This window comes from Mustela lutreola, chromosome X (genome assembly GCF_030435805.1).
Source record: "Mustela lutreola isolate mMusLut2 chromosome X, mMusLut2.pri, whole genome shotgun sequence".
In the NCBI taxonomy this organism is placed as follows: Eukaryota; Metazoa; Chordata; class Mammalia; order Carnivora; family Mustelidae; genus Mustela; species Mustela lutreola.
In genome coordinates this window covers 80,700,084-80,714,120 of record NC_081308.1, presented here as the reverse complement: position 1 = coordinate 80,714,120, position 14,037 = coordinate 80,700,084, and the positions used below count along the sequence as shown (strand labels likewise).

General features: G+C 33.3%; 1 protein-coding gene across 9 annotated transcripts in view; it reads right to left on the bottom strand.

Annotated features, from left to right (window-relative positions):
- Positions 1–14,037, bottom strand: part of DIAPH2 (diaphanous related formin 2) — a 1,001,991-nt gene that overhangs the window by 707,394 nt on the left and 280,560 nt on the right. For all 9 annotated transcript variants that reach the window (XM_059156886.1, XM_059156884.1, XM_059156888.1 and 6 more), the window contains 2 exons: positions 13,470–13,606; positions 11,458–11,566 (listed from right to left, as the gene is read on the bottom strand). In XM_059156886.1, coding sequence (XP_059012869.1) covers positions 11,458–11,566; positions 13,470–13,606 — 246 coding nt within the window. The remainder of the gene's footprint in view (positions 1–11,457; positions 11,567–13,469; positions 13,607–14,037) is intronic.

Below are 14,037 nucleotides of genomic sequence, written 5' to 3'. Positions count from 1 at the left end.
AAAATGTCAGATTTAGTAAAGATATCAAGTATATATAGAAGGAGACACAAAAAATCAAAAGTTAGTATGAGAAAAAAATCAGCAAAAGAAAATATTTCAAATGTATTTTGACTTGACTTGTCCAGATCTATCATTATATTTTTTTTTTCAAGTAGAAAGAAAAGATTAAAAGGTTTATTTCCTTTTTATATATCTATTATCTTATGAATATCTTATGCATCTAAGCAGGCTTTAGGGAGACTTGTCCATCTACCTCATATTCAGGCTCAAAAATCAAAAGCTGCATGCTTTAAAAGTGATGACTGAAGTTGTTTCTAACTTTACTAGATATCTAAAACATAATTCAACAATGTAGTCCAACGCCTATGAATGCTCAAATGTCAATACGAAACACTAAGACCACTGATTAAATACTTGCCAAAACCAGGTATTATCTTTTTTTTTTTTTTAAAGATTTTATTTATTTATTTGACAGAGACAGAGAGATCACAAGTAAGCAGAGAGGCAGGCAGAGAGACGGGGGAAACAGGCTCTCTGCTGAGCAGAGAGCTCGATGCAGGGCTCGATCCCAGGACCCTGAGATCATGACCTGAGCCGAAAGCAGAGGCTTTAACCCAATGAGCCACCCAGACACCCCAAAACCAGGTATTATCTTAAAAGACATTTCAGATAAGTTACTATGACATGTATACCTTAATAGATCACTTAACCTTTCTATTTACTGCAAGAAAATAGGCTGGGATATAAGCTTATATACTATACATGTCCAGAGCTACATTATCGTCCCATTTGCTTGAATGATCCTTGTTCAACGTTACAACTATGACATGACCAAACAAGCCAAAGCACATGTCCAATCCAAAATTTATAGAGAGAAAAGTTGCCCTCTGCTAGGACTGTTTTTACCAGAAGATATTCTAGCTTAATGGCCTGTATTAATACTCTACAAGAGAACATTTCCATAAGAAACAAGTTAATGAATCTTAGAATTGTACCTTTATACAAAGTATTTAGATTAAAAGATGATATAGTAAGTCAATAATATTAATGAATGTATCAACATCAAAATAACTTTACATTTAATGTGAAATGTTTTAATGCTATTACTTATTTTACCTATGATGTATAAATATATAACTGAATGCTAAAAAAAAAGTTGGGATACACCTTGAAGCCAGTATTTTAAACAGGTAATGGCAATGGTTTATCAATGTACTATTTATTGTTTATCAAATTCTAACAGATATCTAATTGATTACAAATAAGATAAGCAGAATAGTTATACCATCATGTCATTTCCCAACATTTCCTCCTAAAGTGATACTCCTTTTGTTTTAAAGATTTTATTTATATATTTGAGAGAGAGCGAGACAAAGAACACAAGGGGAGGGTTTTCAGGGGGACAGAGGGAGAGGGAGAAATAGACTCCCACCTGAGCAGGGAGCCCAACCCAGGGCTTGATCCCAAAACCGTGGGATCATGACCTGAGCAAAAGGCAGATGCCCAACCAACTGAGCCACCCAGGTGCCCCTAAAGTGATACTCTTTTATAGAAATATTTATATTTTAATGTGGAGAACAAAAAAAATACCTTAATTATCTCCATTCCTTCATGCTATCACATAATCATTGTCCTTTTTAGAGGACAGAAATAAAATCAATCCAAAACCAAAATAATTGTCATTTACAAATACAAAATTAAATTTTAAAAATATAATTAGTTTCAATGTCAGAATATATCATTATTAAATTACAAACACTAAATACCCATTATGTAGAATCTGAATTCATAGTTAAATACAGAACCCCAAACTATTTTCTTCATCATCATCATTATTATACAAACAGTATTAGAGGCTTTATATAATTCACCATCTAGTCTCATCCTAATAAAAACCATACAAATTCAGTATTACTATTATCCTTATTTCACAGATGATGAAGCTAAGGCTCAAAGCAGGTAACTTATATATGGTTACACAGTAAGGGGGAAACTCACGATTCTCAACCATATCGTTTTACTCCAAATACAGAATAATTAAGTAGTATAATCCAGATGGCTCATTAACTCCATTCATAGATTCACATGACAAAAGATTTTAAGGATGGGTAAGATAAGAAAATTTAACTATTGCATCATGTTTAATGTACTAGAAATATCCAGTTTTGAAACTGTAAGTTAATTAGAAAAATAGTCAACTAGTTTTTTAAAGATTTTATTTATTTATTTGAGAGAGAGCGTGAGTAAGTGAGAGAGAGAGAGAAGGAGCAGGGGGAGGGGGAGGGGGAGAGGGAGAAGCAAACTCCCTGATGAACAAGGAGGTCGTCCAGGGCTTTGATCTTGGGACGGGAGGCAGACACTTAACAGACTGAGCCACCCAGAAAGTCCAGCATACAATTATTTTAACAATATACTGTCTAGTATATAAAATGGATATTGTATATGTCATTCATATCTCTATTAAAAAGACAAAGTAGTTATCAAAATTCATAATAAAATGCAAATGGACAAAAAAACCAAAACAAACAAACAAAAAAAACGAAACAAAAAAAACAGGAAAGGTAGAAAACAGTTCCTGAAATGTGTTACATTCCATTTCATGAAGTATGGGCAGCATCCTATTATCCAGAATAATGGTCTCTCACTCTCCTTTATTCCTGCCACCCCACTTCCTATTCAGCATACATATGCATGCAAACACACACACACACACACACACACACACACACACACACGAGCTACATTGTTCAATCCAGAGCCACTACTCACAATGTAAATTTAGCTTAATTACAATTACTAACAGGAAAAATTCACTTGCTAAGTCACACCAGCAATAGTTCAAGTGTTCCACAGCCACATGTGTCTACTGGCTACCATACTGGACACCACAAATACTGGATACTGCAGAAACCTTAATTGGATAGCACTGTACTGGAGACTTTAATGAATAATTCTTCTGGCCTAATATCTAAAACATAGGCTCCAAAGGAGTACAAAATTCATTCCCTAATAATGAAGTCTTGATAATTGGTAAGTTCAACTTCCAAGCATATATATCTTTAAAATTATTACTGTCTGCTTACAATGCAAACTCAGTATGCTTTCAAAGAAAAAGAAAATCTAACCCCAGATATAGAAAACAAAGAACTGGGGCGCCTGGGTGGCTCAGTGGGTTAAAGCCTCTGCCTTCGGCTTAGGTCATGATCCCAAGGTCCTGGGATCAAGCCCCACATCAGGCTCTCTACTTGGTGGGGAACCTGCTTCCTCCTCTCTCTCTGCCTGCCTCTCTGCCTACTTGTGATCTCTGTCTGTCAAATAAATAAATAAAATCTTAAAAAAAAAAAAAAAAGAAAACGAAGAATCATGATTTTAAAGCAGAATGCTACTCAAAAATACTAAATACTTTGGTTCGATGTGCTTTTAAAGGTAAAGAAACTGAAAACCTAGAAAGATTAGTTGATTTGCCCAGGATCATATAGCTAATAATAAGCCATAAAGATAAGACTAGAACTTATATCTCATGACTTTTAGTTTTCAATTCTTTCTACAACACTACAATGTACAAATCTGGCATTACTGAGTAACATTTTTCCTTGGACTGGAAAGAAAACAAGTGCCCTTGCATTGAATATCACGAAGTCCACTATCCAGACTTTTTCTTGCTTAGTTTCTTTTTAATAGCTTTAAGTTTCAAAATGGTCTGCCAAACCTGTTTTAAATAAAGCTTCCATGAAAATTAAAATTTAAAGTTCATAGTAAGTCAGTGACTTTTCTCCATTATTAATAAATACGATAAGCTAGGACCATAATTTTGATTTCTAATCCCTAAAAATAGTAAGGTTTTTCATTTGCATTACAATGATCCCCATTTCTACATGGTTAATCATTTACATTCTTTAGTCACAGGATGTTATTGTCCTCATCCTGGGGTATGGGATGTGATGCACAGTGTGAAGTATCACAAAAGAGACTATAAACTTTCTAAAGGCAAGGCTCCACATTTGTTTAGGGTTTTCTGTATAACCTCTAATTGTCCTCAATAAAATGATTAAAATATAATGGGTAACTGGTAATTAGACATGTCAAATTTAATTGGCAGGAGACATATCATTACCAAAAAAAAATTGTATTCAGTTTTCTTTACCAAAAAAAAATTGTATTCAGTTTCTTAGTTAAGTGGATGAGAGGGGAACTATTTTAACACAAAACAGCTTCATAAAATTATTGAGAAAATACTAAAACCTTTTGTTTAACTTTTCAGCTCCAAAAACTATGCAGCATCTATCTATCTGTTTGACCACAATTCAAAGAGCTATAGAGTACAATAACTGCCAACTCCAGGGCATTCTCAGACAGATTATCCATACTGCCATTAGCTGTGACAAAGTGTGCTTTTAAAATTTTATTGACACTGTCACACAGTTGAACTTATTAAGTACTTTGTTGATATTAACAAGGTCTTTCTTTATCTTAGCCCAGCAGGACTTGGGAAAAACGATGGTTTAAGTCAAATAAGTACCAACCAAGAAATATATAAACATACAGAGGGAGTTATTAATTAAGTCAAGAAATGGAGAAGGAGTTCAGGCAGGAGGAAGCCATGTACAAAGGTATGAAGGTAGAAGGATAAAGCAGCATAAAATGTTCAGGAAACTGAATACAGTATGACTGGACCAAAAAGTATAAGGACAAGAGTGGTGAAACATGAAGTCACAGAGAAAACAACATCAGATGATGAAGTATTTTGTGTAGACTAAGATTATACTTTTATCCTAGAAGCTATAGAAAGACTTTCTTGAATTTGAAGCAGTGATGTAACAAGAACTGCATTTCAGAAGTTTAAGTCTGTGGAAGATGATTTAAAGGGGACTATTTAAGAGTCCAGGAAAATGGCAAAATAATGAGACATGACAATGCACTGAAACAAAGAATTGGCAGAAGGGGTGGAAGAAAAGGATACCATACAAATGAACAAAAAAAACAACACTACAAAATTAGAATTCGTAAGATTTGGTAATTGAAGGAATGGTGAAAGGAGGAAGAGTAGATTCAAAGATGATTATTGTGTTTCTGGTTTATGCAATTTGGTAGATAATTCTAAAGTTAACTAGCACTGGGAATACAAAAGAAAGCAGGTTAAATTGGAGAGGTGATTGGAGTTAGAAGGATAAGGATGAAGAAAAGGAAGGTAAGTATAATTAAGGACAATACTGAATTTGAAATTCAGTCAGGAGACAACTGAACATATGGGGTCTGAGTTAGAAGGATTTCAGTAAGATGAGTACATAGAAATTCATCACATAGAAGTGCTAGATGGAAGTCATAAGAATAGATGGGGCTGTCTAAGGACAACATACAAAATGGGCAAAGCAAAGAACCAAAGAACTGAGGATCAGGCTCTTAGAAAGCAGTATATTTAAGGGTCAAGCATAGAGATAGAAGATTCAAGACAGAAGATTTAAAATGTAAAATATAGGTAAAAGAAAAACAAGGAGAATTTAGTATCACTGAAGTTGAGGGAGGAGAGAGCTTTGTTAGGAATAGTGTCACATAATACTGGAGAAGCCAGTATGAAAACTTAAAAAGGGTCGTGCTTTTTATATTATGGAGGTCACTAGTGACTCTCCATTAGACAAAAAATCTTAGATTTGACAATTACTCAACTTTGAAATAGATATAAAATGAAAAGCATCCTTCTTTACGTCAGAAGTTACTTTTGCAAGTGCTTGACAAATGAAGATATTGCATAAATATACCTATACAACCCCCAATTATACTAATTCAACTTGTAAAATGGTCATAATTTAAAACTGTCAATAAATAGAACACATTTTCTTAGTGATATCAGATATTCATTCAACACTTAACTATTTCACATACTCATCTACTTTTTCACAAATTTTTTCCTTATTCATAAGCTGTAGCTCCTTGTTTTACTATAAATGTACTGGTACCGACATGATAAATGTTTATCCAAGGCTACTTCCTCATATATGATGGTATAAGGACAATAGTAGCTAATTTACAAGTATGTTTAGAGTAAAATCTCAATATTTGAGAACCACTATGGAAAGAATCAAGCGACACAGAATGAGTCCATATATCTGAGGGTTTGTCTATGTAAGCAGCAACACTTGTCTTTGCAGAGAACACTTTCAGAAATGAATTAGATAATTCCCATATTCCTAAACAAAATATCCTAGATACAACTGTTTCCTTGCTGACTCAGGGCTGTGATTACATATGTGAGTTAAGGGCACATGGGTGGTTCAGTGGGTTAAGCCTCTGCCTCCGGCTTAGGTCACGATCTCAGGGTCTTGGGATCATCAGGCTCTCTGCTCAGGAGGAATTTTGCTTCCCCCCACCTCTCTTCTGCCTGCCTCTCTGACTACTTGTGATCTCTCTCTCTATTAAATAAATAAAATATTTTTAAAAAATATGTGAGTTAGTGAGCTATGATGTAACACAGAGATGCCTGGCATGGAGCACTGGGTGTGGTACATAAACAATGAATACTGGAACACTGAAAAGAAATTTAAAAAATAAATAAATAATTTTAAAGAATTTTTTAAAAAAGAATCTACTAAGATGTGTAGGGCTACTTGCTTAGTTTTGGTAAGAAGAGGTAACATGTAGTGGTTAAGACCATATACTCTGGAACCAGACTCCCTAGTGTCCAATCTGGACTTTTGTCTCCAAATTATACTGTGACCCCTGAAAGGTTATCTAACCTCGATGAGCCTATTTACTCATCTACAAAATGGGGATACTACTATCTTTCTCATAGAACTGCTGTGAGGTTTAAAATTAGATAACATATGGGACACCTGGGGGGCTCAGTGGGTTAAGCCGCTACCTTCGGCTCAGGTCATGATCTCAGGGTCCTGGGATTGAGTCCTGCATCGGGCTCTCTGCTCAGCAGGGAGTCTGCTTCATCCTCTCTCTCTCTCTACCTGCCTCTCTGCCTACTTGTGATCTCTCTCTGTCAAATAAATAAATAAAATCTTTTAAAAAAAAATGAGGTAACATATGTAAAGTATTAGAATATTGGTATATGACTTATAAATGCTATCTTTAATTTCTCATTTTTGTGTTGCCTGTAGGCCATATAATTAAGCATTTGGGCATACAGGTTTGAATAGAGAGAGAGATGAAATGAAATTACAATTATGAATAATTGCTAGAATATAGCTGGATGATAAAGCTAGAGAAGCAATGAGAATATTTATGAGGAAGATAAAATATATGTTTCCGTACATATGCAAGTGTACGTATGTATGTCTAAAAAAAATAATACTAGAAGATAGCCAAGGATAGACCAGAGAAAACAAAATATCCAAGAGGAGGACAAACGCATGAAAAAGAGAAAAAACAAAAGTAGTCCGAAGGTAAGAACGGGGTCCATAAAGCCAAAGGCAATAAAATTTTCAAGGAGGGAGGTGATTAATAGAGTTACAAGATGATTAGAGAAAGGCCATTGGATTTTGAAATTAGAGGATCACTACCGACCTTTTTAAGAACTGAAAATGTTAAGTTGTAAGAATTAATTTAGGAAACACACAAAACAACAATAGATGATTCTTTTAGATGATTCTTTTAGAGACTGGGACTATAAAATAAGGAAGATGAGAGGCTAGTTTGAAGAATAACTGAGATCAAAAGGTATTGTACTATGGGTGAGAACTGAGAATGCATTAAGCTGAAGGGAAGTCAATGAAGAGAGTTTATGGAGATATAGAATTTATTGTCTATTAGTTGAACTATTGAAGATAATGAAAATACTACCACAAGGACATAATTTTAAAAAAAAGATGAGCTTAAAAACCTCTGTAAGAAGTTAACAATATGTTTTAAATTAAAAAAGAGAAAAATGCATATAGCTTTTTTAAAAAAATATGATTATTGCTGTATTTTAATAGAATTACTTTTACTGTTTCTGTAGTATCCTGAGAATTCTCAGAATATTATCAGAGTCTCAGGAAGTAATTCTGTTAAAATACAGCATTAATTATATTTTAAACAACATTTTAAAATAATTTTAATAATTAATAATAATTTTAAATTTTAATATTTTAAAATTAATAATTTTAATTATTTAATTATTTTTTTAGACTTTGGTATTTATTCTGTATTCTGAATATATTTTTGAACTTTAGATGATATTTTTTCAATCACATGACAGTCCAAATAAATAAACCCATGTCACAATTCTTGTAAGAGTAACAGGCTCTGTTTATAACAAATTACTAATTGTTAGCTCATCAAAATAGGAAATTTCAAATTATGATTTGTATATGTTTGCATGTATAATCAGTATTCAACAATTTCTTGAATATCTAGCAAGATGTATGTAATTCTTCTATATGCTACCTGTCAACAATTTGCCATTTTATCATTCTATTCAATCCAATTTCTTGAAGGCTAGCAATTGTCATTTCTATCTTATTGGCTGGGGTGAACTACTCTATGGAGGGGTGTCATTTTAAAGGTCAGAAAATGCAGTATACAAATGTTGCATCATAAACACCTGGTTTCAAATTATAGCTCTACCCAGAAAATGCAGTATACAAATGTTGCATCATAAACACCTGGTTTCAAATTATAGCTCTACCCGTTAATAGCTGTGTAGTTTTGAGTGAGTCATCTGAATGAGTAATGAAAACTTTAAATATATCTAAAATACTTCCTCTTAAACATTGCAAGACAAGTAGAAACTCCTATATATGACTGAATGCCAGTGAAATTTAGTTAGGTAAGCCCAACTATAGGAATAAGAACAAAGATTTCAAGAACTCATCTAAAAAGTACAGTTTCCAAATCTTTCAGTAGAAATATTAAAAATTTTGAGATAAATTTTATAATAAGTATATTTTAAAAAAGGGAAACAGTGATATAGGATACAAAGGGGAAAGAAAAATTAAATTCCCTTACAACTTGTAGCCCTTTCACAAGTCCTTAAAATGGGCAGTGACATTCCTCTAGGAACTCAGCTGCCTGGATATTAATGCTCTGCTAAACACAAATCTAAAGGGAATCTTAGCTGACCCCCAGGATCTTGTAACCTTTAACATAAAAAAAAAAATTTCCTTTAAAAACTTCCTTTATCATCCCCCAAGCATATGACCCACTGATATACGTTTAAATGGTCTCATAACTAAGGTTTTATTAGATATTAATAAATAACCTTTCCCTAACAACAGCTAGCCCCTTCAAGGTTCTGGAAACCTTGCTTCCAAAATTCCTTAGAGATTTATGTTATCACTGACCCCCTCCGAACTTGAAAGTATATAACGGGCCACTTCTCATGACCCCAGTGCAGCCCTTCCTGTCCAGGGATCCTATCCCCTTGCTTTAATAAAATCACCTTATTGCATCAAAGACTTCTCAAGAATTCTTTTTTGGTCATGGGCTTTGAACACTAACATCATCAACGATAGAAGGAAATATTCCAACTATTAAAAATGTGATACACTGGATATAAAAGACACACCATAACAGTTTATTCAAAATGATCATCATAGTTGGAGAAGTAACAATTAACAAAGATCCTTAATTATTTAAAGAGAGATTATAGTTTTGTAAAACTATAGCATCCTCTTTGGACAAGCCAATCCATCTATCTCTTCTAGTTTCAAACCCTGGCAAAACAAACAAACAAACAAAAAACCCTAATACTTTATAATACCATAAAAAAAGGAGAAAGTAAATTGTTTTACATCAGATAAGAAATTTTAACATTTAAACAGTCACTCACTACTAAATAACTTGATAAAATTAAATGTGGAACCATCTTCTCTTTGATAAGAGAGCAGAAGGGAAGCTAAGGACAAAGCACAAGCTGATGCCCCACAAACCGCCCTCACCCATTCGCAGGTGAGATATGTGTGACATTCCTCAGGCACACCTTGCTGCCCTGAACTAAGGGAAGGAAAAAAAAATGGTTAACTTATCATGATTACAGTCCTGTAAGATAAGTGTCTTCCTCAGTTTACAAATGTCTTAGTGAGGGGCGCCTGGGTGGCTCAGTGGGTTAAGCCGCTGCCTTCAGCTCGGGTCATGATCTCAGGGTCCTGGGATCGAGTCCCGCATCGGGCTCTCTGCTCAGCAGGGAGCCTGCTTCCCCCTCTCTCTCTCTGCCTGCCTCTCCATCTACTTGTGATTTCTCTCTGTCAAATAAATAAATAAAATCTTAAAAAAAAAAAAAACAAAAAAAAAAACAAATGTCTTAGTGATTTATAAGAAAAAGGCATAGCCTTTTTCTTATAAATCACTAAGACATTTGTAATTTCTAGGAGGAAATGCAGATACAATTAAATGTCCTTATAACCTGCAGGTCCTCTTTGACATATGAAATTTCTTTGGAAAACCTCGCTTTTCCTCATCTCCCCGACTCCCAAGTATATAATCAGTAACCTTCTCAACCCAGGTACAGCATCTCTTTTTGCCCATGAGTCCTGTCCCTGTGCTTTAAAAAAAAAACCAACATTTTGCAAAGATATCTCAAGAATTCTTTCTTGGCCATTGGATCCAGACCCTATCAAACCTCACCTATATTCCAAAACTACATTATCTTTGTTGAATGATACTACAGGAGTTTAAAAAAATAATTCAGAAAGAGTTCCCCCATGGTGCATTAAATGGTAAACACTGTCTAAAAGAGATGAAAATTGAAGAACAAAAAACCTGATGTTACATTCTGACTCTTCCACTTACAAGCTATGTCAGCTTAGAAAAGTTATCTACTCTAAATAAACCTATTCATCTTATAAACAAAATGGAGATGATAATAGTGCCTGCACAGCTGGGTTGTTGTGAGAATTTAATCAGATAATATATGTAAGTTAAAATGCTTAGTCTATGATCTCTTACCATAAATATGGCCAATAAATATGAGTTCTCATCACTCAAGAACAAAGTCATCTTTCATAAAATGGGTCATTTCATGAAACCATCTAAGAAAAGATAGTTTTGTCATTTTCTAAATAAGACGTTTAGGCTGGGTATACACAGAGCTAATTAGTAGACTCTGACCAAAGAATTGCAATTCAGTCCCCACCTTATTCTGGTGAATCAGACCTCTGAATGTTGTGTGATAGCATAAAGATATGCTTAGATTTCCTAAATTTCTAGAGTAATACAAAGACTTCATCAATATTTGTTAGGATAATACTATTGGCTAAACTTTTTCCTTATTGCACTGATTACTGGTAAAGTTTTAATTTTCATGGTTTATTATTTACTGAATACTATATTTATAGTAACCAGAAGTCCTTTTCCTAATTTTAAACAAGTTGTCATTCTAAAACTTCTAGCTTTTATAAATGACCAAGCAATAGGAAGAATTTCATTTGTATGTTCCATTCCATTTAAATGATAGTTAAGAACGAGTTGGGTGTCATACAAAATGAGTACTTTAAATATAAACCCCAGAAGCAACTTAAGACAAAACCAACTCACCTGTAATTGCAAAGCTTCATGATTTTCTAATCCTTCCACAATTGGTGAAAATCGTTCCCTATTATTTCTTTCTGCTGCTGTAGTTATAGCCCCTAGAAGTTTATCTAGACTATGGGATGGGGGGGAAAGCAGAAATGAGAAATCCATCTTACACACACATGAATATGGGTTATCTCCTTCTTTCAGTCTTAGTTTCTTTCTGGCATTTGATGTATATAGAGACTACTACAATTTAAAAGTTGTGTTCCTGGGCACCTGGGTGGCTCAGTCTCTGAGCATCTGTCTTCAGCTCAGGTCATGATCCCAGGGTCCTGGAATTCAGCCTGCACCTGGCTCCCCGCTCAGCGGGAGGCCTGCTTCTCCCTCTCCCACTTCCACTGCTTGTGTTCCCTCTCCAGTTGTCTCTCTCTCTGTGTCAAATAAATAAATATAACCTTTTAAAAGAAAGAGTTCTGTTCCTATCCACATATTTCTACAAGTCAAATATTGATAGATTAAATAATTTTAGGACAGCAAAAAGAAAACTCAATTATTTAAATAAATGAAACTTCAATTAAAAAACTTTGAGGAATATAAATTTCCTGGGTAACATCTTTTAAAACTTTATTTGATAAATACTGAAATTTAAAATTCCAGGTTTGGTATTTCATGTGTTAACATAAATATTAATAATGATTTAAGCATAATATGACATCTATGATTATTAAAACTTTTTCCACATGTAAATAGACTGATTTTATAATAAAATACTAGAAAGAGCAAGTACATCCGAAACAACTTAAAAAATCAACATTCTTTGAAAATGGAATAAGAAAGAAAGACTGAAAGAGGAAAGTCTAGGTAATTAGAGGACATCTATAATTACATAGCACAAGACAACTATTTACATGAACTAAAATACTGGAAACTATTGCTATAGTGTCTGAATCAAATTAACCTCTATGCAGTATACTGTGTTTATCAAACTATAGCTACAACTATACCACAAAAGGTTGTATTATATGAATTAAGTATTGAAAATCCAATTGACAAGAAAAATACTTTTTACTCATATATAAACTGATTTTTCTATAAAACCTAAAGATTTCCTACTTTTGCATATGTTAGTTCATTCTTAGTTTGTTCTCAGTAAGGTAAGAGTTAATGCTCTCTGATAATATTTTTGCTTAGTGTTTGGCTTTTGGTCTCTGAGGACACTAAGCAGCATTAAGCAAGATCTCATGCTATTCTAATACGTATGAAAAAGTCAATGTATTAGAATATTCTGAAATCTTTGCATAGCCTTGTTCTGATTGAAACTGAAATTATTACTGTCACACAAAATTTCAAAGAAATATTTTAGCTCGTGTCCTTAGCAGATATTTCACACTTTATCACAATGGTTCCATACTAACTAGTTAATGACATCAGATCTGAAATTATGCTTCTCAGTCAATATTATTTCCTTGAAAAGGTATAAACTAAGGTACATGCAGCAACAATTTCTTAAAATTAACACATACATGCACTTAGAATAAATGCAAATGGTCTTTTTGATCTTTCTTTTTAAAGGTTAGTTTATTTCCCTTTATACATAAGTATTTTTTTACTTATTACAGGCAGATAAAGTAAAATACTATTTTAAATAAAATAATAGAGCAACAAAACCATCTAGTCAATTCAGTGAGTTAAAGAAGTCAAATTTTATAATAGGCATATGCGAGGTGTGTATGTGTCTCTGTATTCAGCCTATTTTTCTAACGATTACTTTATCTTCACCTAGATAAAATTCTATTCATTCACTCTGAATCCAACTTTGAAGAATGTCCTGTTTGCATTCTGTTTAAATCTATTTGTTTCAAAAAGTTTAAAAAATGCTGAAATGTAAATAGATATGATAAAATGCCAATAAATTATTTTCTAAAATGTACTACTGTTTTCATGCAAGTTATCTAATGAAAAGCACAAAATATGGAATTTTAATTTCTCAAGTGCCACTTTCCATGCAGTTAACATAATATAGCAATGCTTACATGTTCTCCTCTCCAACAATGCAAATAGCAGAAAGTATTTTTACTATTTCAGTCATCATGTTGGGTTGATTGGGATCAATGGCTCTTGCCAAAAGCAAAAGACTCCTTTCATCTCCTAGAATTCTTTGCAGTCCAAACTAAAGGAAAAAAAAAAAAAAAAAAAAAGAACCTTCATTCAAAATGTATTTGCAACACATCTTTAATTTAAAAAGGAACTTACAATGATCTTCTAAAAATATATACCTCCATAATGAGGTTCTATCTAATTGTATGAATGTTTTTCAAATTTAGTTACTTATCTTTTTTTTAATTTTAAATGACTGTATCTTGGGAGTCATTTCCCTTATCAGATATGATTTACATTAGCCTGCCTAAAAATTCCATAAAGCTTTGGGAGAAATATGTGAATACTCAGTATTTCTTTAACAAAGAAAAACCTGTAAAGTACATGCTGATATGATTTTCTTTTTTTATGATTTTATTAATTTATTTGACAGAGAAAGAGCATACACACAAGCAGAAGGAGCTGCAGAGGGAGAGGGAGAAACAGGCTCCCCAAGAAGCAGGG